Genomic DNA, 22,368 nt, shown 5'->3' on the forward strand with positions numbered 1-22,368 from the left:
AGGTCAGTTACCAGCACTTATGCCCAGTGGCTCCCAACGCCTGCAACTCCAGTTCTGAGAGATCTGACACCCAACTCTGACCTCCATAGGCACCTGATCAATATACAATAATTCAATAAAAAGTTTAAATTTATATCAATACATAATTAATGAAGAAACCTTAAATTATTCAAACAAAATGACTGAATTTGTATCAATACCTGATCATAACTAATAAGAACATTACATCCTAGATCATAACAACTATGATCAACTATGATCAAATGACCAAAACTATCCACCCCAACTTAAGGGACCAGGGCAATGGTCTATGTAAAATTGCTTCCTGCTGAACTAGGGTGGAGAATTCCTGTTAGGGCCCTAAGGAGGGAAATGGGTAGTTGCTCAGGCTCTGTATTTCTCCAGTCTCTGGATGCCTGTCCAGCCTCTGTATTGTTCAGTCTCTGTGTGATTGATGATTAGGGCTAGCCCTTTAGAAGTTGATTGCCTGCATAGTTTAGACAAATCAGTGACTGAGACAGTCTGTGAATCCCCTGGGCCGTTTGCTTTGTGAAAGCGTTCTTGTCTCAGCTGATAAGAGAAGACTGCTTCGACATGGTTTAAACCAATAGAAAGTCTTTATTAGCAGGCCAGCAATGACACAAAGTGTTCAGGATCCTAGTGTAGCACTGAGTCTTTGTCAGGGTGAGCTTGTAGGATGAAATCCAATATACTGCGTTGACATACTTAACAAAAACAACCAGAAGCAAGAACTACAAGAGCTAAGCCAGGTTAGTGCACATTACAGCTTTCGCAGAGCTATATGAACATGAGGTGTTAAGGCCTTGGTTGTAGTTTGACAGGTAGTGCTGTCCATGTGGTGAGTTTTGCAGCCTGAATGGCACTTCTATCCCAGAGTAAGTTGTGCTAAGGTCTGGGGCCCTGGGGACTTGTCCTAGTGAATGAGTCAAATCATGAACTCATTCTGTTTTAGTTTCAGTTGCAGGGCCTCAGTGGATAAACAGGGTCTCACTACTAATCCAGTCAGAATGAAAATTAAGGACCCAGCCATGGCTGACAGCAGAGTAGTTAGCCAGGGGGACTAGAGAACAGAGACTGGTACCAATATTGCCCAAACAGTGGCAAGAATTTTTCTAATTACTCATAAATTAGCTTAGAAACAACTTGTTTCTTTCAAGGTCAGACATACTTTTCTTTATCTCATGAGAACTTGGACCCTCTCCCTTTGTGTAGGACCACGTCTGCAAGACATCTAATTGTTGTTTACTTCAGAAATGGAAACGTTTAGTACCTCTGGGTCCTAATCAACCTATGTCTGTCCTTAGTTTGGAAAGCATCAGGAGAGGCACATTCATTCAAACCAGAACATGTCTACCCAGCAGTCTCAGAGCCCAGTACAATTGTTGTTATCCACATGAATTAGCCCTTAAGGCTGAACAGCAGACATCAGAATGAGGGGAAATGCCTAGGTTAAGAGTCTGTGAGGTTAGATAAGTTTCAGCCCCTTCTAAGTCCTCTAGTGTTAATTTGGACTGTCCCAGTCACAGTGAGTTTCGTCAGTCACTGTCCATGGACTGACAGCCTGGTTAGTTTCTATCCCTAGGCTGTGCAGGGAGGGGTGTCCGAGCGTCACCAGCAATCTTGGTTGCTTGTCCTTGATTTTGGAAATGATTAACTCTATCCCCAGGGTCCCTTCCTGCAGCACAGGTTGGTCCTGTCTCCCAAGGCCAGAATTTTTTAAAGGATTTTTCACATGAAACCTCAGCTTTATAAACCCTATTTTGCAATGGAAACTCCCTTGTCTCTGGCAACCTGGGAAACGAGCCACATGGCACTCATAGAATTGTAAACTCTTTCTTTCTATCTCAAAGACAAATCGCTATACTTTCCCTTTTCTTTGTAAACTAGACCCGTAGACATCAGCAGACAAAGGTCAAGATGGATATGGGCTGCTGTGTGTAGTCACTCTAGGTTATACTTTGCCTGTGTCCCTGTTCCTCAGCTTACAGTGGAGGCACAGGGGGGTGGCAGGTAGACCAGGACCCTCTATTCATAATGGGGAGGACAGAATGTTTATTTACCCTCCCACATGGAAGAGGTTAATTGAGGACAATGGAGACAGAAGTGGGGAGAGAAAAGAAAGAGAAAGACGAAAGATGGCAATTTGTAGAGAAGGCCAAATACACTCTAGGAGGGTCACGACTTTCTAATATCCTTTCCCCCATCAATGGGAAACCCTCTTTCTCTACAGATCATAAGCTGAGTAGTAAAAGCATGTCAACTGACAGTCTGGGTGTGTAGTGGGGAACTGTCCTTTTCCCCATCTGAGAGCCAGTATCAGTTCTACTCTCTAGGCTGAGGTACCTGGCTTGGGCCCAAATCCTCTTGGTTGAAGTAACTCCTGCAGCTCACTGTTCCTAGTTTCCACTCATGACTGAGCTCTGTGTCCTCAGAAAGAAGGTAGCTGATTTGATCGATAGCAGTGGCTTCCTCAAATAGGACTTGAAGTGGGCCAGGCAGGTTATCAGATAGCCAGTGTTTCAGTGCTCTGCAGAGGGGGGCCCCAACTATGCCATGGGTGCTGTGGGTATAAGATTTTGACCAGAGTTAATTTGTTTGTCTTTTTTCATTACCCTAGCAGTAGCCACCACAGCTCTTAAACCGATGGGCCATTGTGTGGTGACAGATTCTAATTGTTCAGATAGTATGTCCCAGGGCGTTTCCATGGCCCTGGTTATCTGTAAGTCCAACTTCATGTCATGAACAAAGAAGGTGATTGTGGGGTTCAGCTTATGTTAAAGGTCTTGTCTCAAGCAGTGCTCTGTTGTCACAGCACATTTCAAATGACCTCCAGCTTCATGCTCGAAACGGAGGACGTGAGTCCTCAGTGTCCTACTTAGTTTTTTTACTTATTATTATTTAATGTGGGATGGGGTGTGGTTGGAGGATTTAAGATGTATGTGTGTGTGTGTGTGTGTGTGTGTGTGTGTCTGTATGTGTGTGTTTGTGTGTGTGTGCATGTGTGTGTATATGTGTGTGTGTGTGTTTGTGTGTGTTCATTGCTGTGAACAGACACCATGAGCAAGGCAGCCATTTTAAAGGCAAACATTTAATTGGTGCTGGTTTACTCTTTCAGAGGTTCAGTTCATTATCATCCCAGTGGGAAGCATAGCATCATGCAGGCTGACTTGGTGCTGGAGCTAAGAGGTCTACATCTTGATCTAAAGGCAGAGAGGAGCAGAGTCTCTTCTGCCCCGGGCAGAGCTTAAGCATAGAACACTCAAAGCCCACCCACATAGGAAGACACTTCCTCCAACAAGGACACACCTCCTAATAGTGTCACTTCCCATGGGCCAACACATTCAAACCAACACATCCCACTTCCTCCCCCCATAGGCTTCTTGAAACACATGAAACTATGGGGCCATAACTACCCACAGCACTTTACAAAATGCATTTAGTGCAACTTGCAAAGTCCCCATAGTCTATAGCAGTCTAACAATGTAAAAAGTCCAAAGTTCAAAGTCTCATCTGAGAATCATGCAATCACTTAACTGTGATCTCCTATAAAGTCAAAAGAAAAAAGCAGTCCACAGACTTCCAACATCACAGGATACACATTACCATTCCAAAATGTCACATGAGGAAATACTGTCCCAAAGCAAGACTAAAACCCTGGGGAGCAAACTCCTAAGTCTGTATCTCCATGTCTGATGTCAAAGTCTTCAGATCTCCAACTCCTTCAGCATTCGGGACTGCAACAGAATCCTCCTCTTTGTCTGGATCCACTTTCTCTTAGCGGCTTTCCTTGGCCTGTATCCCCTGGCTCTGGCATCTCTACATCTTGGGGTCTCCAAGGCAAGGCATCTTGTTCTGATGGCCAGGGTCCACACATGATCTTCTGGCCTTTTCCAAAGGACTTGGGTCACTTCTCCAGCTCTGCCTTCTGTAGCCCTCAGGGTTCTGGCTAACTCCACTTCACTGCCGATGATATGCTTGGTGGTCATCACAATAAACATTCACTCTCAGACCAGCAGTTAAAGCCTTGCCATTTCCTTGACACTAGCTTGGGGAAGGTGTTTCCAATTTCCCATGGGTCTGAGTATTTGACTCCTTGACATACCTCTATCCATGTCAAGAGCATACACTCCCTTAGGAATACATCCATTTAGGCCTTTATCCACTCCCCCAGAAATTCTGCCCTCAAATTACCCAAGAGTGAGCAGAAACTGCTAAACTTCCTGCCGCTGCCCACCGAAGGCTGGCACTGTAAGTCATCCCTGACCTTGGCCCATGCTCATCCATGTTATAATCTGGCTGAGTGACGAATACACAGAGAAGTAATTTGTATGTTGGTCCTCACTGTATTCAACATACAAGGTTACTTAAGTAGCATTTGTATGCATATATTATATACTACCCACGTTCATGAACATACTTTTTAGGTAATCCTTCACAGAATCCATTTTCTGGCCTCCTTTGCCACATTTTTTAGTTCTACTTACCCTCAAATCTTGTTGATTTACCAATGTACACAGTGAGATTCCTCTCGGTTCTCTGTCTCCACTGCCAGTTTAGATATTTAAGTTCTTGGTTCTGCAGAGCGTGTAAGCTTCTAAGCTACTACTCTTCTCCAGCATACCAGATGATGTCAGCAGTGGGATCAGCAAGATGGCTCAGCAGGTGAGAGAGCTATTTACCAAACCTGATGACCTAAATTGATCCCCTGGACATGGAGGGAGGAGAGAAATGACTCTACAAATTGTCCTCTGACTTCACATGTCAGCCAAAGAAACACACACACACACACACACACACACACACACACACACACACACACACACACACACACACACTGTTTAAAAAGAAAGTTCAAACCCAACAGGCATTTGAAGCTGGATGAAAGGCTCAGTTACCGTTGGTTGCTCTTACCAAGTACCTGGGTTCACTTCCTAGCACCCATATGGCAGGCCACAACCATTTGTATCTTGAGTTTTGAGTTTCACAGGATTCAATGTTCTCTCCTGGATTCCTTGGGGACACAGAGAGATGAAACCAAAACACTCATACACACACATCAAAGAATATTAATAATAAAAAAAAGACAAAGAGGAACACCACTGGGAACCCCAGTTTCCATGTTAATATAGGGTGACTCCAGTGGGAATTTCCAGGAGTTCTAGTAACACAATCACCCCAGCCTTGCGATGTTTCTTGCACATAAATGTCATGGTGACTCAAATGCCTGGCTAATGAAGGACAGACAGAAAGACACAGGCAGGTAAGACACCTAGATGCTACTCAACAATAGGAACACCTCCTTACAGGAAGAAAATGGGACACACACAACACACTGGAATTTTCCTATTGCTTTACCCACAGGTGTTCTGCCTCATGATGCCTTGGCCTGAGTCCATGATACCTTGGCTCGAACAACCCCATCCTGTCTCTGAAGATGTCTCAGACTCCATCGACTGGGACTCTCTTTCTCAAGAACTCCCCAACTTGACCAACCTTCTATACTGGCCTCCAACTGGTGGAGACAGGGATGACTTTCTGGCCTCTACCAGCCCCAGAACCTCTACCTACCACTTGAAAGGACCTGCCCAGGCCAACTATACTCTGGGAAGTAACCTAGAGGCCATCCTTGTGGCTCGGGATCACTGGGGTAGGCCCAAAGCTCATGGTGGAGATCTGTTTCGGGCACAGCTGCTGGGTCCAGAATTGAGAGCAGGAGTCCCAGGGGAGGTGAAGGATCTGGAGAATGGCACTTACCTCTTGTCCTTCCCCCTGCTCTGGGCTGGATGGGCCCAGGTGCAAGTGCGGCTGATCCACTCCAGTGAGGCAGTTGGGGTCCTGCAAAGAGTCTGGAGAGGAAAACGAGCCACTGTTGATTTTAGAGGGTATTTCCGAGGAACAGATGGCACTCAAGAGACTGTCATCTGTAACGTGGACCCCCAGTCAACTGGAGCCAAAGGGTCTACCTGCCAATACAAGGATGTGGTTTCTGGGGAGATCTGGTTCTGTGCTCAACCCCATACTTTGCCTTGCAATGCTTTAGTGGGTCACTCGAGTGGAAGTTATCTGAAGGTGACCACGCCACATGATGAAGACCTGCTGGCTGGGTAAGAAGTCTAGAATCTTAAATGAGTCCCAGTCTTAACCACAGGCATGTGGAGGTGAGAAGACAACTGGAGGAAGTCAGTCCTCTTCTTCTACCATGAGGGGCCCGGGTATCAAACTCAGTTTGTTGGGTTTGGCATCAAGAGCATGGTGGTCATCATCTTCACCATCATCATCTTCATGACCATCATCACCACCATCATCATCACCACCATCATCATCACCATCATCAATTGTTATTTAGAGATTCCTAAGCCTGGAGTGAACTTGATGTTCTGGTGTGGTTGAGAGTAACCTCCTTTTAAGGAAGGCAGAAAAGTCAAGAGTTCAAGAATGTCCTTGGCCTGGGGTGAATGAGCATGAGACCCTGTGTTACAAAAGCAGGGGCGGGGAATAGTGGTTGTGGGAGGGTGTTATATTTCCTAGTGACTGTTTGTGTAAGAACAATAACAATTTATTATTCTTTCTAGACTATAGTGGCAGGGAAATTGCAATTTCTCTCTCACTGTTTATTATAAAAGGGAACTATGAGACTCCTCTTTTATCTTAACTATTCGTGTACTCATAAGACCCTTCCTTGTGTATTCTTAACCACTCTACTTGCCCCATGTTAGTGTGCCCACTTTAGTGTAGGGACCCGGATTTACACAGAGGATAAATAACCAGTCAGCAATGGTCTGCTCTTTGCAAATCTAATTTCATCTATTCAACTTCCCTCAATGCTCACATTCAATGTTTCTTCAGGAATGTGACTAACCGGAAACTCCCTTCAGGCATACCTCCAATCCTTGTCCTACCAGAAGCTCAGGAGAACATGAGAAACACGGGTGAGTGAGGCTGGGACATGTTGGGGTTGGGGATAGGCATCAGCTTAGATGGGCTGTGTGTGTGTGTGTGTGTGTGTGTGTGTGTGTGTGTGTGTGCGTGTGTGTGTGTGTGTGCGCACACGTGCGAGTAAGTGTTTCTGTTTGTATCTGTGTGTCTCTGTCCTCTGTGTGTATACATGTGATAGGGTGTAGTGGTGTGCATGTGTCTGTCTCTCTGTGCCTATGTCTTTAGGCATGTGTGTGTGTGTGTGTGTGTGTGTGTAAGTGTGTGTGCCTGTGTATCTATGTCTTTCTCTGTGCCTACCTCTGTGTCTCTCTCTGTCTCTCTGTTTCTCTTTCTGTGTGTTGTGTTCGTCTGTGTGTGTGGGTCTGTATCTCTGTATTTTTGTGGTGTATGGGTGGTGTTCACTTTCTTGCACAAAAGTATACAGACATAAGTCTGATGACAGAATGTTCTCCCCAATTGCTCTTTTTCTTATTTTATTTTACTTTAAGTTGTGTTACTTTCTTTTTTGCAGAAAAAGCAGTTTCAAATGACAGTGATTTGTTATTTAAGAGTGCTCAAAGCTGGAAAAAACTGGGGACCTGCCCAAGGTTAACTGATTAGAGGGTGTGCAGTACTCAAGCAGGAAGGAAGAGCTAATTCTGCTCTTTCCAGCCCCAGCCAGCAAGCAAGGGAGGACCACAGTACTGACCATAGAGTTTCCAAACACAATGTTTGCACAGTGACTGGCAAATGCTGAGTGGCCTTAACTAGCCAAGCACTCACAGTATTCAGAGGGACCCAGCCTCTCTCTTGATACTTCCTCAGAAAGGAAGGAACTGAAGGCATTGACGTCTCCCTCAGAGAAGTAAGGGAACCCTGGATTCATCATATTCCCAACCCAATGGTGAGCCTGAAGTAGGGTCAAGAGAGATCTATAGGGGACTCCCCAAGAGCAGACAGAGCTGTATGAGGGAGGGTAGTCATTGAGACTCCACATGAACCTCCTCCACACACACAGAATCAGAAAGAAGTTTTCGTAGAAACTCTGCTCAACAACTAAAAGACACTGGGCACAGGGTGGAATGTACCAGTTGCTTTATGCTCTGCCCCTGAATATACCTGATCCAGTGCCTTAGCGGAGGCCAGGTCAGGTCTAGAGCCTCAGTCACAAGGATCCAAGTGTTCAGCCCTGTGGCCATGGCTGCTTGTGTCCAACCACTTGGACGGCCCAGGTTGGAGATCAACTGCCCTGACCATTAGCATCCTCTAAGCCCCAAATGCATGGTCACTGAGGGAAGTACTTGAGTTCTTTCCACATGTGGGCAACCACGCCTATCAGGAAAGGTGCTCCTACGGCCACCAGCCATCAGCCCCAGGCTGGAGGAAGCTCCAGGTGCCACATGAGTTCTCAGACAGTGAACCTTGGTACACATAAAGGTCATTTTTGGTTTTGGTGACAAAGTCTCTCACTGAGCCTGGAGCTTTCTGTTCAACGAGGCTGGCTGGTCAGCGAGCCACTGGGGAGGCCATCTCTACCTCCACCCTTGCTGGGGTTTCAAGCATACCACATCCGGGTTTTGCACATATTCTAGGGGTCAAACCTAGGTCTCCATAATTGCACAACCCACTGAGCCATCATTGGTTAGTACTGGGGCTACGACAGCACATTTCTTGGGTTCAAATGCTTTCCTGCCTTCCATTGTTCTCTTTCAAACCACCACAATATTGGCTTGGGGATACTAGTCACACTCAGATGGCACACGCACATGCTCATATATTAAGAGAAAGAAAGAAAAGAAGGAAGGAAGGAAGGAAGGAAAGAAGGAAGGAAGAAAGAAAGAAAGAGAGAAAGAGAAAGAAAGAAAGAAAGAAAGAAAGAAAGAAAGAAAGAAAGAAAGAAAGAAGGAAAGGAAGAAAGAAAGAATGAACGAACGGCAGGGGTAAGCCCAGCTTCTACTGGGCAGCGTGGTGCACACCTACTTTCTTGGCACTCTGGAAAAGGAGGATCGCAAATTCAAGTCTAGCCTCGCCTGGTATTGAGTTCAAGCTAAGGGTCACAGCCAGGGCTTCTCTTGCAGCTTAGGTGCGTGGCCCAGCCATGGCAGCTCCGTCTTCTCCTATCTTTGACACCAATAGCATTTTTCATCAGACGTTGGTCACCTTCTCTCTGCTTTGAAGAGGCCTTTTCAGGGTTCCAGCTTTGCCTTTGGACCCCGAGGCTGAACTAACATCCTGTGGATTATCTCTGTGGCTCATCCTCTATCCTAGCTCTATGTCCTTTTGGCTCCCCGAAGCTTTTCTTGGTGTGTGGTGGAGACAGCAGGGCCTAAGCACTGTGTGTGGGGATGGAGCACTCCATGGCCTTGCTCTGTGTGGTGGTCTTCAGCAACTCTTCTGCACGCTGCTTCCAACAGTTGGCTGAGAGAGAGAGAGAGAGAGAGAGAGAGAGAGAGAGAGAGAGAGAGAGAGAGAGAAAACTGTTGTTGTTTGAGTGAGTTTTTTTTTTTTTTCTCGTTTTAGATAGGGCCTTACTGTGCAGCGCTAGCTGGCCTGGAACATTCTGTGTGTAGCAGGCTAGTCTCGACCTCACAGAGATCTGCTGGTTTCTGCCTTATGAGTGTTGGTATAAAAGGTGTGAGCTACCCCAGCTGGTGCTTGTTTTTCTTTTGAAACAGTGTCTTGGCTAATACAAGGAGGCCCTGAACTTGCTACATAGCCAAGGATGAGCTTGGACATTTTTTAAATAGAAAAATATTTTAAGGTTGTGTTTGTGTGTGTGTGTGTGTGTGTGTGTGTGTGCATCTGTGTGTCTCTCTCTCTCTCTCTCTCTCTCTCTCTCTCTCTCTCTCTGTGTGTGTGTGTGTGTGTGTGTGTACTCATACATAGCACAGTATAAGTGTGGCACTAAGTAGGTAAAGGCAGAAATAGGTTTTCTCCTTCCACCCCGTGGGTCTCAGGATCAACCTCAGGCCTCAGGCCTGACGATGGGGGCATCTTAGTGGCCTTTGAAAGTTACTTACCTGTGTATGATTGTGTGTGTGTATGTGTGGGTGCGGGTTACGCATGCCATATGTGTGTATGTGAGGTCAGAGGAAAGCTCTGTGGAGTCAGTTCTCACCTTCCACCTGTAAGTGGGTCGTGGAGAATTGAACTCAAGTCGCCACCAGGTTTGCACAGCAAATGCCTTTCCTCAGTGATCCATCTAGTGGGCACAACCTCAAATTGTGATCCCTTTGCTTCCATCTCCTGAGTTACAGGCCAGAAGTTGATACAACTCGTTTATTCAGTGCTAAGACTTGAACCCAGAACATCAAGTACAATAGGTAAGCATTCTAAAACTTAGAGCGTCTCCAGAAATTCACGTTCTTGTTCTTCACTTGTTTGTTTTGAGACAAGGTCTCACTGTGTAACCTTGACTGGTCTGGAACGTGGTATGTAGACCAGGGTGACCTTGAATTCACAAACTTCTGGCTGCCTCTGTCTCTCAAAGGCATGGGCTACCATGTCTGGCCCATCATCATTGTTCTTGATCACGGTGAATTATCAGTGTCCCCATCCATACGTGGAGACATGAACAGTGTTGCCCATGAGTTTGGAGGTGCACACATGGAGTCTCATCACTCTAGAGGTGAAGGCAGGAGGATTAAAATGTTGTTTAGTTAGGATTTCATTGCTGTGAAGAGACACCATGACCTTATATAAAAGACATTTACTTGGGACTGGCTTACAGTTTCAGAGATCCAATCCATTATCATCAAGGAGGGAGGCATGGCAAAATCTAGGTGGTTTGGTGCTGGAGAACGAGCTGAGGGGTTTACATCCTGGTCTGAAGGCAGCCAGAAGGAGGCTTTCTTCTGTAGGCTACCAGGAGGAGACTGGAATTCTAAGTTAGGTAGAACTTAAACCTAGGAGACATCAGACACACCCCCACACTGACACACTCCATCCAACACGGACACATCTACTCCAACATTGCCACACCTCCTAGTAGTGCCATTCCCTGTGAACTAAGCATTCAAACACGGGAGTCTATGGGGGCCAAACCTACTCAAACCACCAAAGACGTCAAGGACAATATCAACTACACAGGAATTTATGGCTACCATGCTTACTTAAGACTGTTTCAATTACTCATGTTCTCACTCTCTCTCTCTCTCTCTCTCTCTCTCTCTCTCTCTCTCTCTCTCTCATTGGAATTTACAATGCTCTGTAAGAATACATATAAAGTTTGTCAAAGGTTGCCTGACTAGACCATTTAAGTGGCTAGTGGGCAATGATGACCTGAGTTCAAACCCTAGGATATACATGGTAAAGGGAGAGTACTGACTCCCAAATGGTGTCTTCAGAGTAACACACACACACACACACACACACACACACACACACACACACACAAATTTGAAATATTTATTTACATAAAAGGGAAGAAGGTGAAATGGTATAAGGTTTTTTGTTTGTTTTTTGTTTTGTTTTGTTTTGTTTTGCATCTGCTCTTTTCTTCTCTCCCCTGTAGCCCTGCCCTCAAGGCCCCCATGTCTCCCTGGCCACCTGTCTCCAAAACCCTCTGGCTTCTACCACCAAGACAGATGGCATTCGACATTCTGTTCTAGCCGCTCTTTCCATACTGTGGACAGCATCCTGAACTGCCTGGCTGGACGTATTGTCTACATGATGGGGGATTCCACACTCCGGCAGTGGTGGGAGTATCTGCGAGACACAGTGCCCTGTGAGTGACCTTGAGGGGAGAGGAGGGTCTGTGAGGACTCATGACAGAGAAACCTGATAGTGAATTCATTGAAGGAGAGACTCCCTCACTTAGTAGAAAGGTAGTGCAGGCTGCTGTGATTTTCTGAAGGGCAATGAGTGAACGAGTGGGGTATTCGTTTGTTTTATGAGATGAGGTCCCACTATGTAGCCCTGGTTCGACTAGAACCCATTATGGTAATCAAGATGACTGCAGTCCCGGAAAGGGCGGCACAGATCTTCCTGGTTGCTGCCACGGCGGAGAGCTCGTAGGCAGCACCCCACCAGCAAACTTGAGCCTCTCGGGACCACAGGTAAGACCAACTTTTCTGCTGCAAGTGACCTGCCTGGTGAACACCAAACACAGGCCCACAGGAACAGCTGAAGACCTGTAGATAGGAAAAACTACACGCCCGAAAGCAGAACACTCTGTCCCAATAACTGGCTGAAAGAAAACAGGAAAACAGGTCTACAGCACTCCTGACACACAGGCTTATCGGACAGTCTAGCCACTGTCAGAAATAGCAGAACAAGGTAACACTAGAGATAATCTGATGGCGAGAGGCAAGCGCAGGAACCCAAGCAACAGAAACCAAGACTACATGGGATCATCGGAGCCCAATTCTCCCACCAAAGCAAACATGGAATATCTAAACACACCAGAAAAGCAAGATCTAGTTTCAAAATCATATTTGATCATGATGCTGGAGGACTTCAAGAAAGACATGAAGAACTCCCTTAGAGAACAAGTAGAAGCCTACAGAGAGGAATTGCAAAAATCCCTGGAAGAATTCCAGGAAATCATAAATAAACAAGTAGAAGCCCATAGAGAGGAGTCACAAAAATCCCTGAAAGAATTCCAGGAAATCATAAATAAACAAGTAGAAGCCCATAGAGAGGAGTCACAAAAATCCCTGAAAGAATTCCAGGAAAACACAATCAAACAGTTGAAGGAATTAAAAATGGAAATAGAAGCAATCAAGAAAGAACACATGGAAACAACCCTGGATATAGAAAATCAAAAGAAGAGACAAGGAGCTGTAGATATGAGCTTCACCAACAGAATACAAGAGATGGAAGAGAGAATCTCAGGAGCAGAAGATTCCATAGAAATCATTGACTCAACTGTCAAAGATAATGTAAAGTGGAAAAAGCTACTGGTCCAAAACATACAGGAAATCCAAGACTCAATGAGAAGATCAACCTAAGGATAATAGGTATAGAAGAGAGTGAAGACTCCCAGCTCAAAGGACCAGTAAATATCTTCAACAAAATCATAGAAAAAAACTTCCCTAACCTAAAAAAAGAGATACCCATAGGCATACAAGAAGCCTACAGAACTCCAAATAGATTGGACCAGAAAAGAAACACCTCCCGTCACATAATAGTCAAAACACCAAACTTACAAAATAAAGAAAGAATATTAAAAGCAGTAAGGGAAAAAGGTCAAGTAACATATAAAGGCAGACCTATCAGAATTACACCAGACTTTTTGCCAGAAACTATGAAAGCCAGAAGATCCTGGACAGATGTTATACAGACCCTAAGAGAACACAAATGGCAGCCCAGGTTACTGTATCCTGAAAAAACTCTCAATTAACATAGATGGAGAAACCAAGATATTCCATGACAAAACCAAATTTACACAATATCTTTCTACAAATCCAGCACTACAAAGGATAATAAATGGTAAAGCCCAACATAAGGAGGCAAGCTATACCCTAGAAGAAGCAAGAAACTAATCGTCTTGGCAACAAAACAAAGAGAAGAAAAGCACACAAACATAACCTCACATCCAAATATGAATATAACAGGAAGCAATAATCACTATTCCTTAATATCTCTCAACATCAATGGCCTCAACTCCCCAATAAAAAGACACAGATTAACAAACTGGATATGCAATGAGGACCCTGCATTCTGCTGCCTACAGGAAACACACCTCAGAGACAAAGACAGACACTACCTCAGAGTGAAAGGCTGGAAAACAACTTTCCAAGCAAATAGTCAGAAGAAGCAAGCTGGAGTAGCCATTCTAATATCAAATAAAAACAATTTTCAACTAAAATTCATCAAAAAAGGTAAGGAAGGACACTTCATATTCATCAAAGGAAAAATCCACCAAGATGAACTCTCAATCCTAAATATGTATGCCCCAAATACAAGGGCACCTACATACATAAAAGAAACCTTACTAAAGCTCAAAACACACATTGCACCTCACACAATAATAGTAGGAGACTTCAACACCCCACTCTCAACAATGGACAGATCATGGAAACAGAAATTAAACAGAGACGTAGACAGACTAAGAGAAGTCATGAGCCAAATGGACTTAACAGATATTTATAGAACATTCTATCCTAAAGCAAAAGGATATACCTTCTTCTCAGCTCCTCATGGTACTTTCTCCAAAATTGACCATATAATTGGTCAAAAAACGGGCCTCAACAGGTACAGAAAGATAGAAATAATCCCATGCGTGCTATCGGACCACCACGGCCTAAAACTGGTCTTCATTAACAATAAGGGAAGAATGCCCACATATACGAGGAAATTGAACAATGCTCTACTCAACGATAACCTGGTCAAGGAAGAAATAACGAAAAGAAATTAAAGACTTTTTAGAATTTAATGAAAATGAAGGTACAACATACCCAAACTTATGGGACACAATGAAAGCTGTGCTAAGAGGAAAACTCATAGCGCTGAGTGCCTGCAGAAAGAAACAGGAAAGAGCATATGTCAGCAGCTTGACAGCACACCTAAAAGCTCTAGAACAAAAAGAAGCAAATACACCCAGGAGGAGTAGAAGGCAGGAAATAATCAAACTCAGAGCTGAAATCAACCAAGTAGAAACAAAAAGGACCATAGAAAGAATCAACAGAACCAAAAGTTGGTTCTTTGAGAAAATCAACAAGATAGATAAACCCTCAGCCAGACTAATGAGAGGACGCAGAGAGTGTGTCCAAATTAACAAAATCAGAAATGAAAAGGGAGACATAACTACAGATTCAGAGGAAATTCAAAAAATCATCAGATCTTACTATAAAAGCCTATATTCAACAAAACTTGAAAATCTGCAGGAAATGGACAATTTCCTAGACAGATACCAGGTACCGAAGTTAAATCAGGAACAGATAAACCAGTTAAACAACCCCATAACTCCTAAGGAAATAGAAGCAGTCATTAAAGGTCTCCCAACCAAAAAGAACCCAGGTCCAGACGGGTTTAGTGCAGAATTATATCAGACCTTCATAGAAGACCTCGTACCGATATTATCCAAACTATTCCACAAAATTGAAACAGATGGAGCACTACCGAATTCCTTCTTTGAAGCCACAATTACTCTTATACCTAAACCACACAAAGACTCAACAAAGAAAGAGAACTTCAGACCAATTTCCCTTATGAATATCGACGCAAAAATACTCAATACAATTCTAGCAAACAGAATCCAAGAGCACATCCAAACAATCATCCACCATGATCAAGTAGGCTCCATCCCAGGCATGCAGGGATGGTTTAATATACGGAAAAACATCAACGTGATCCATTATATAAACAAACCGAAAGAACAAAACCACATGATCATTTCATTAGATGCTGAGAAAGCATTTGACAAAATTCAACACCCCTTCATGATAAAAGTCCTGGAAAGAATAGGAATTCAAGGCCCATACCCGAACATAGTAAAAGTCATATACAGCAAACCAGTTGCTAACATTAAACTAAATGGAGAGAAACTTGAAGCAATCCCACTAAAATCAGGGACTAGACAAGGCTGCCCACTCTCCCTACTTATTCAATATAGTTCTTGAAGTTCTAGCCAGAGCAATCAGACAACAAAAGGAGGTCAAGGGATACAGATCGGAAAAGAAGAAGTCAAAATATCACTATTTGCAGATGATATGATAGTATATTTAAGTGATCCCAAAAGTTCCACTAGAGAACTACTAAAGCTGATAAACAACTTCAGCAAAGTGGCTGGGTATAAAATTAACTCAAATAAATCAGTAGCCTTCCTACACAAAAAGAGAAACAAGCCGAGAAAGAAATTAGGAAACGACACCTTCATAATAGACCCAAATAATATAAAGTACCTCGGTGTGACTTTAACCAAGCAAGTAAAAAAAGATTTGGTACAATAAGAACTTTAAGACTCTGAAGAAAGAAATTGAAGAAGTCCTCAGAAGATGGAAAGATCTCCCATGCTCATGGATTGGCAGGATTAATATAGTAAAAATAACCATTTTATCAAAAGCGATCTACAGATTCAATGCAATCCCCATCAAAATACCAATCCAATTCTTCAAAGAGTTAGACAGAACAATTTACAAATTCATCTGGAATAACAAAAAACCCAGGATAGCTAAAACTATCCTCAACAATAAAAGGACTTCCGGGGAAATCACTATCCCTGAACTCAAGCAGTATTACAGAGCAATAGTGATAAAAACTGCATCGTATCGGTACAGAGACAGACAGATAGACCAATGGAATAGAATTGAAGACCCAGAAATGAACCCACACACCTATGGGCACTTGATTTTTGATAAAGGAGCCAAAACCATCCAATGGAAAAAAGATAGCATTTTTAGCAAATGGTGCTGGTTCAACTGGAGGTCAACATGTAGAAGAATGCAGATCGATCCATGCTTATCACCCTGTAGAAAGCTTAAGTCCAAGTGGATAAAGGACCTCCACATCAAACCAGATACACTCAAACTAATAAAGGAAAAATAGGGAAGAATCTGTAACACATGGGCACTGGAAAAATTTCCTGAACGAAACACCAATGGCTTATGCTCTAAGTTCAAGAATCGACAAATGGGATCTCATAAAACTGCAAAGCTTCTGTGAGGCAAAGGACACTGTGGTTAGGACAAAACGGCAACCAACAGATTGGGAAAAGATCTTTACCAATCCTACAACAGATAGAGGCTTTATATCCAAAATACACAAAGAACTCAAGAAGTTAGACCTCAGGGAGACAAATAACCCTATCAAAAATTGGGGTTCAGAGCCAAACAAAGAAATCACAGCTGAGGAATGCCGAATGGCTGAGAAACACCTAAAGAAATGTTCAACATCGTTAGTCATAAGGGAAATGCAAATCAAAACAACCCTGAGATTTCACTTCACACCAGTGAGAATGGCTAAGATCAAAAACTCAGGTGACAGCAGATGCTGGCAAGGATGCGGAGAAAGAGGAACACTCCTCCATTGTTGGTGGGATTGCAGACTGGTACAACCATTCTGGAAATCAGTCTGGAGGTTCCTCAGAAAATTGGACATTGAACTGCCTGAGGATCCAGCTATACCTCTCTTGGGCATATACCCAAAAGATGCCCCAACATAAAAAAAGACACGGCTCCACTATGTTCATCGCAGCCTTATTTATAATAGCCAGAAGCTGGAAAGAACCCAGATGCCCTTCAACAGAGGAATGGATACAGAAAATGTGGTACATCTACACAAAGGAATATTACTCCCCTATCAAAAACAATGACTTTATGAAATTCGTAGGCAAATGATCGGAACTGGAAAATATCATCCTGAGTGAGGTAACCCAATCACAGAAAAACACACATGGTATGCACTCATTGATAAGTGGCCCAAATGCTTGAATTACCCTAGATGCCTAGAACAAATGAAAGTCAAGATGAATGATCAAAATGCGAATGCTTCACTCCTTCTTTAAAAGGGGAACAAGAATGCCCTTGGCAGGGAATAGAGAGGCAAAGATTAAAACAGACACAGAAGGAACACCCATTCAGAGCCTGCCCCACATGTGGCCCATGCATATACAGCCATCCAATTAGACAAGATGGATGAAGCAAAGAAGTGCAGGCCGACAGGAGCCGGATGTAGATCTCTCCTGAGAGACACAGCCAGAATACAGCAAATACAGAGGCGAATGCCAGCAGCAAACCACTTAATTGAGAATAGGACCCCTGTTGAAGGAATCAGAGAAAGAACTGGAAGAGCTTGAAGGGGCTCGAGACCCCATATGTACAATAATGCCAAGCAACCAGAGCTTCCAGGGACTAAGCCACTACCTAAAGACTATACATGGACTGACCCTGGACTCTGACCTCATAGGTAGTAATGAATATCCTAGTAAGAGCACCAGTGGAAGGGGAAGCCCTGGGTCCTGCTAAGACTGAACCCCCAGTGAACTAGATTGTTGGGGGGAGGGCGGCAAGGGGGGGAGGATGGGGAGGGGAACACCCATAAAGAAGGGAAGGGGGGAAGGGATGTTTGCCCGGAAACAGGGAAAGGGAATAAAAGCAGAAAAAAAAAAAAAAGATGACAGCAAAGACACAAGACCCACCACCCTGTGCATTCTGAATTCTACACTTAAAAGCAAATCCCAGCTAAGAGTGAGTTTTAAGAAACTCATGCATGTGCATGCCTGCCTGCATGCTTGTGTGTGTGTGTGTGCATGTGTATGCGTGTGTACATGTGTGTGTGTCTCTGTGTGTGTGTGTGTGTGTGTATGAATCAAGGAAATATTCACGGAACTCAGGCTGGCCTGGAGGTCCATGTGTAACCAAGGTTGACCTTGAAGCTCTGATCCTCCTATCTCTACCTCCCATGTGATTAAATTACAGGCATGTGTTACCACACCCTGTTGGTGTGATGCTTGAGGTGTTTGGGATATAACGCAGGGTTGCATGGTAGGCAAGATGTCTACTAACCTATGCACATCACAGCCTGCCAGAAGGAAGTCATTCAGGAGAATAGCTAAGGGACAAGGCTACAATCCTTCACACAATGCAATGTGGGGCGATAGCAAAAGAGCCATTGCTGTGTTTCTAAATAAAATCTGCAGCCACCATCTAGTGTATGTGTGTGCATGTATGCACATGCACATGTGTTTGTGTGTGCGTGTGTGTGTGTATGTGTGTGCCTGTGTGTATGTGTGTGTGTGTCTGTGGTGGAGGACAGAAAACAATTTCTGATGTCACTCTTAGATACAGTCTACTGTGTTTTATTTTATTAACATCAGTGTGCATGTGCATGCTCATTGTGTGTGCATGTGTGTGGTATGTCCTAGGTTGTGCACATGTCCTGGCACACGTGTGGAGTTCAGAGGACACCTTTCAGAAGTCAGTTTTCTGCTTCCAGGGATGGAGCTCAGGTCTTCGGGGTCTTTTACCTATTGAGTCATCCGCTAGCCCTGCCACCCCAGGCAAACATCTCACATGCTGAGCTACATCCCTGCCACCCTGTTTATGGTCATGGTAAAACACTACACATCCTTGGATCTCAGCGTCCCTGCCTAGGGTGCAGAGAGAAATACAACAGCAGCCTGACTATAGTGGTGTACTCCTATGGTTACAGCACTCTGGAGATATGTCTCAGGTAGGGTTTCCTTCTGTGAGCAGACACCATGACCAAGGCAACTCATAAGGACAACATTTAATTGTGGCTGGCTTACAGGTTCAGAGGTTCAGTCTGACATCATGAAGGTGGGAACATGGCAGCATTCAGGCAGGCAAGGTACAGAGCAGCTGAGAGTTCTCCATCTTCATCTGAAGGCTGCTACAAGAAGACTGGCTTCCAGGCAGCTAGGATGAGAGTCTTAAAGTCCATGCCCACATGATGCACTTTCTCCATCAAGGCCACATCTACTCCAACATGGCCACACCTCTGAATATTGCCACTTCCTGAGCCAAGCATATTCCAACTACCTCAAGATACTGGCAGTTAGGTTGGGAATTCCAAGTCAGCCATTTTCAGCTACAAAGAAGGTAAAATCTAGCATGGCCCACATAAGACTCCCTCAAATGGTTGTGTGCACACAAGAGTCCCCTCTGTTGAACACACACACACACACACACACACACACACACGCACACACACACACACACGCTTCATAACAATTTTTTGAGACATTGCCTCTTATTGAACTTTCCAAATAGGCTAGGCTGGGTGGCCATCAAGCCCTACGTATCTTATCTATTTGCTGCCAGCTATAGCCTTACAACCAAAAGGCACCAAGTCTGACTGTTTTTAATGTGGGCTCTGTGGATCATACTCAGGTCTTTGCATTTGCATATCAAATCTCTATCACTGAGCAAAACCCCAGCATCACAGGGGGATTATAGGCAAGTAGACTACCACTGAGCCATACTTCCCCCAGTTCCTCAGTGAGAGATTCTAGCAGGAGCTTACCACTGAGCCACAGCCAGCCACAACCACAGATATGGAGCACTACCTCTGATGCTCCATTGAGGGGGTAGGGAGTGCATCTCAGGAGTGGAGCACGAGTCTAGCACCTGAGAGGCCCTGGGTTCATCCCCAGCCCTGCAGAATAATAGAAGGAAGAAGTGTCACGAGGTGAGAACAGGAATGATTGAAATGGTCCTACTCAGTGGCTCACAAGTGCACAAGCTCAAACTCCAGGGAGTCTGACACCCTCTTCTGGCCTCTTGAGGCGCCTGCACCCACTTGCACATATCAGACAGAGACACATGGTAGCATACACATAATTAAAAGACACAATCATCTGAGTGTGGTGGCCCATATCTCTCAGGATCTGGAAGGCAGAAGCAGGTAGCTCCCTATGAATTTGAGACTAACTTGGTCTAGTCTATTCCAGGTCAGCTGGGGCTACACAGAGAAGTGTGTGTGTGTGTGTGTGTGTGTGTGTGTGTGTGTGTGTGTGTGTGTGTGTGTGTACTGGGTATAGTGCTGCATACCTTTAATCTGAACACCTGGGAAACAGAGGCAAACAGATCTGTGACTTCAGGGGCAGCCTTGTCTACTTAGTGGCATATACATATATGAGATGTATGCAAAAAGGTAATTAATAATCCCATGTTAATTCACTCTGTGTGTCTGTGTCTCTGTGTGTCTCTGTGTGTGTGTGTGTCTGTGTGTGTGGTGTGTGTGTGTGTGTGTGTGTGTGTGTGTGTGTGTGTGTGTACTGGGTATAGTGCTGCTTACCTTTGTTCCAAAGACATGTAAAACAGAGGCAAACAGATCTGTGACTTCACGGCCAGTCTTGTCAATCTCAGGCCAGCCATGATAGCGTAGTGAACCTTGTTGCCAGAAAACAAACAAACAAACAAATAAATGAGATGTATACAAGAAGATAATTAACAATCCCATGTAATTTTACTCTGTGTTTGTTGGCGTGTGTGTGTGTGTGTGTGTGCAGCGTGTGTGTGTGTGTGTGTGTGTGTGTGCGCGTGTGTGTGTACACTCACATACTCTAGTGTGTGAGAAGATCAGAGGACCATGTGCAAGAGTTGAGTTTCTCCTACCATACGAATCTCAGGGAATTAATCCCTAGTAATGCGTGCCGGCAGTGAGAGCCCTTCCTGTCTGAGTCATGTTGCTTGGTTCCCTATGTTAAAACCTTGTTTCTCCTCCTCCGTACAGCCCTGAAGCCAGTTGACCTACACGCCACTTATCAAGTAGGTCCCCTGATGGCCGTGGAGACAACTCGGGGACAGTGTTGCACTGAGGGCACACAGCTGGCCCCTGCATGCTCGCTCTCACCCCAGTGGCCTCCCTGCACTCTGTGGCCAGAGAACTACATGGCCTGGGGGGGCCCTACACAGTGGTGGTGCTGGGTATGGGAGCCCACTTCACCACGTTCCTCCCTCCATCTTTGCCCAAGACTGGCAGGGATTCGGCAGCTGTGAAGGCCCTGCTGGACCGGGAACCCAGTACTCTGGTCGCCATCAAACTGGCCAACACTGGCTACAAATCGGTGTATGGCAGTGACTGGCTCACACTCCAGATGAACCGCTTCCTCCGCGCTGCCTTTGTTGGTCTCCGCGTGGCCTTTGTGGATGCGTGGGAAATGACCTCCAGCTTGGCTGTGCCAGACGACATCCACCCAAGGAAGCTTATTGTCCGCAATGAAGTGGAATTATTTCTGTCCTTCATCTGTCCCACCTGAGTGCTCCTGAGGGATCTGAGGCTGAGTGGATGGAGAGCCTGGGTGTGGCCGTCTCAAAATGAACTGCTGTGACGGAAAGCTGAAGCTATCCTGACTCACCCACTATGACACTGTGGGTCCATATTTTATACTTCTCTCTGGGCTCTACCTGGACAAATGTAGTTTTATACAAATGATTTGTACCGTTTTATCTTTCTTAGTGCAAGGGGTTGTGTGTGGTGTGTGTACACATATATGTACAGATTGCTCCCCCCTGTGTGCACACAGAAGTCAGAGGACATCTTGGTTATCCTGCTCTATCTAGGAAATGCTGTTTAACAAGACTCAGTATCTGGTGTTGTTTCAATCTTGTGGAGTCTGGCACTAGGCAGTATATTTTAGGCACATTTAAGTCCACTATAATTTGGGTTTCCTAGTGTAACACCATCCCATGTGTACAAGGAAGCAGAATACATCTTAGAGACCTTCCTCTGTATTCCACTTTGTATTCCTGGGATAGACAAAGAAAGAGCCATTGTGGCTGCAAACATTAAAGGGCCCAATACGAGCAAGGATTGATCACAGGTTTGCAGGAGCGTTCTTTTCATTCTATTGACCAAGGGCAAAGAGTTACTGATAAAAATGGGTATACTAGGGCCAATCCTGCCTTAATCTTCCTACCATGCAGGAAAGGAAGGCAGTAGGAATAGCACATCCATAAAAAAGGTCCATCCCAAAGGCCTTTGTTGATGAAAGGAAGGGGATGATTAGAGATGGGGTTTCTAGCA

At 44.7% G+C, this 22,368-nt stretch overlaps 1 protein-coding gene and 2 long non-coding RNA genes across 3 annotated transcripts in view; 1 reads left to right on the top strand and 2 right to left on the bottom strand.

Moving 5' to 3' along the window:
• Window positions 1–2,517: 2,517 nt before the first annotated feature.
• Window positions 2,518–5,042, bottom strand: LOC116885738. The gene is made up of 3 exons (XR_004386039.1): window positions 4,933–5,042; window positions 4,506–4,726; window positions 2,518–2,581 (listed from the first exon to the last, which is right to left on the bottom strand). It is a non-coding gene; the product is annotated as an uncharacterized LOC116885738 (long non-coding RNA).
• Window positions 5,043–5,415: 373 nt separating this feature from the next.
• LOC116885902 (NXPE family member 3-like) overlaps window positions 5,416–22,368 on the top strand; it is a 460,690-nt gene continuing 443,737 nt past the window's right edge. The window contains exon 1 of the mRNA XM_032887219.1: window positions 5,416–6,125. Within this exon, the coding sequence (XP_032743110.1) occupies window positions 5,416–6,125 (710 nt within the window). The remainder of the gene's footprint in view (window positions 6,126–22,368) is intronic.
• LOC116885737 lies at window positions 10,433–20,703 on the bottom strand. The gene is made up of 3 exons (XR_004386038.1): window positions 20,638–20,703; window positions 19,864–19,995; window positions 10,433–10,558 (listed from the first exon to the last, which is right to left on the bottom strand). It is a non-coding gene; the product is annotated as an uncharacterized LOC116885737 (long non-coding RNA).

Source organism: Rattus rattus, chromosome 16 (genome assembly GCF_011064425.1).
Source record: "Rattus rattus isolate New Zealand chromosome 16, Rrattus_CSIRO_v1, whole genome shotgun sequence".
NCBI lineage: Eukaryota > Metazoa > Chordata > Mammalia > Rodentia > Muridae > Rattus > Rattus rattus.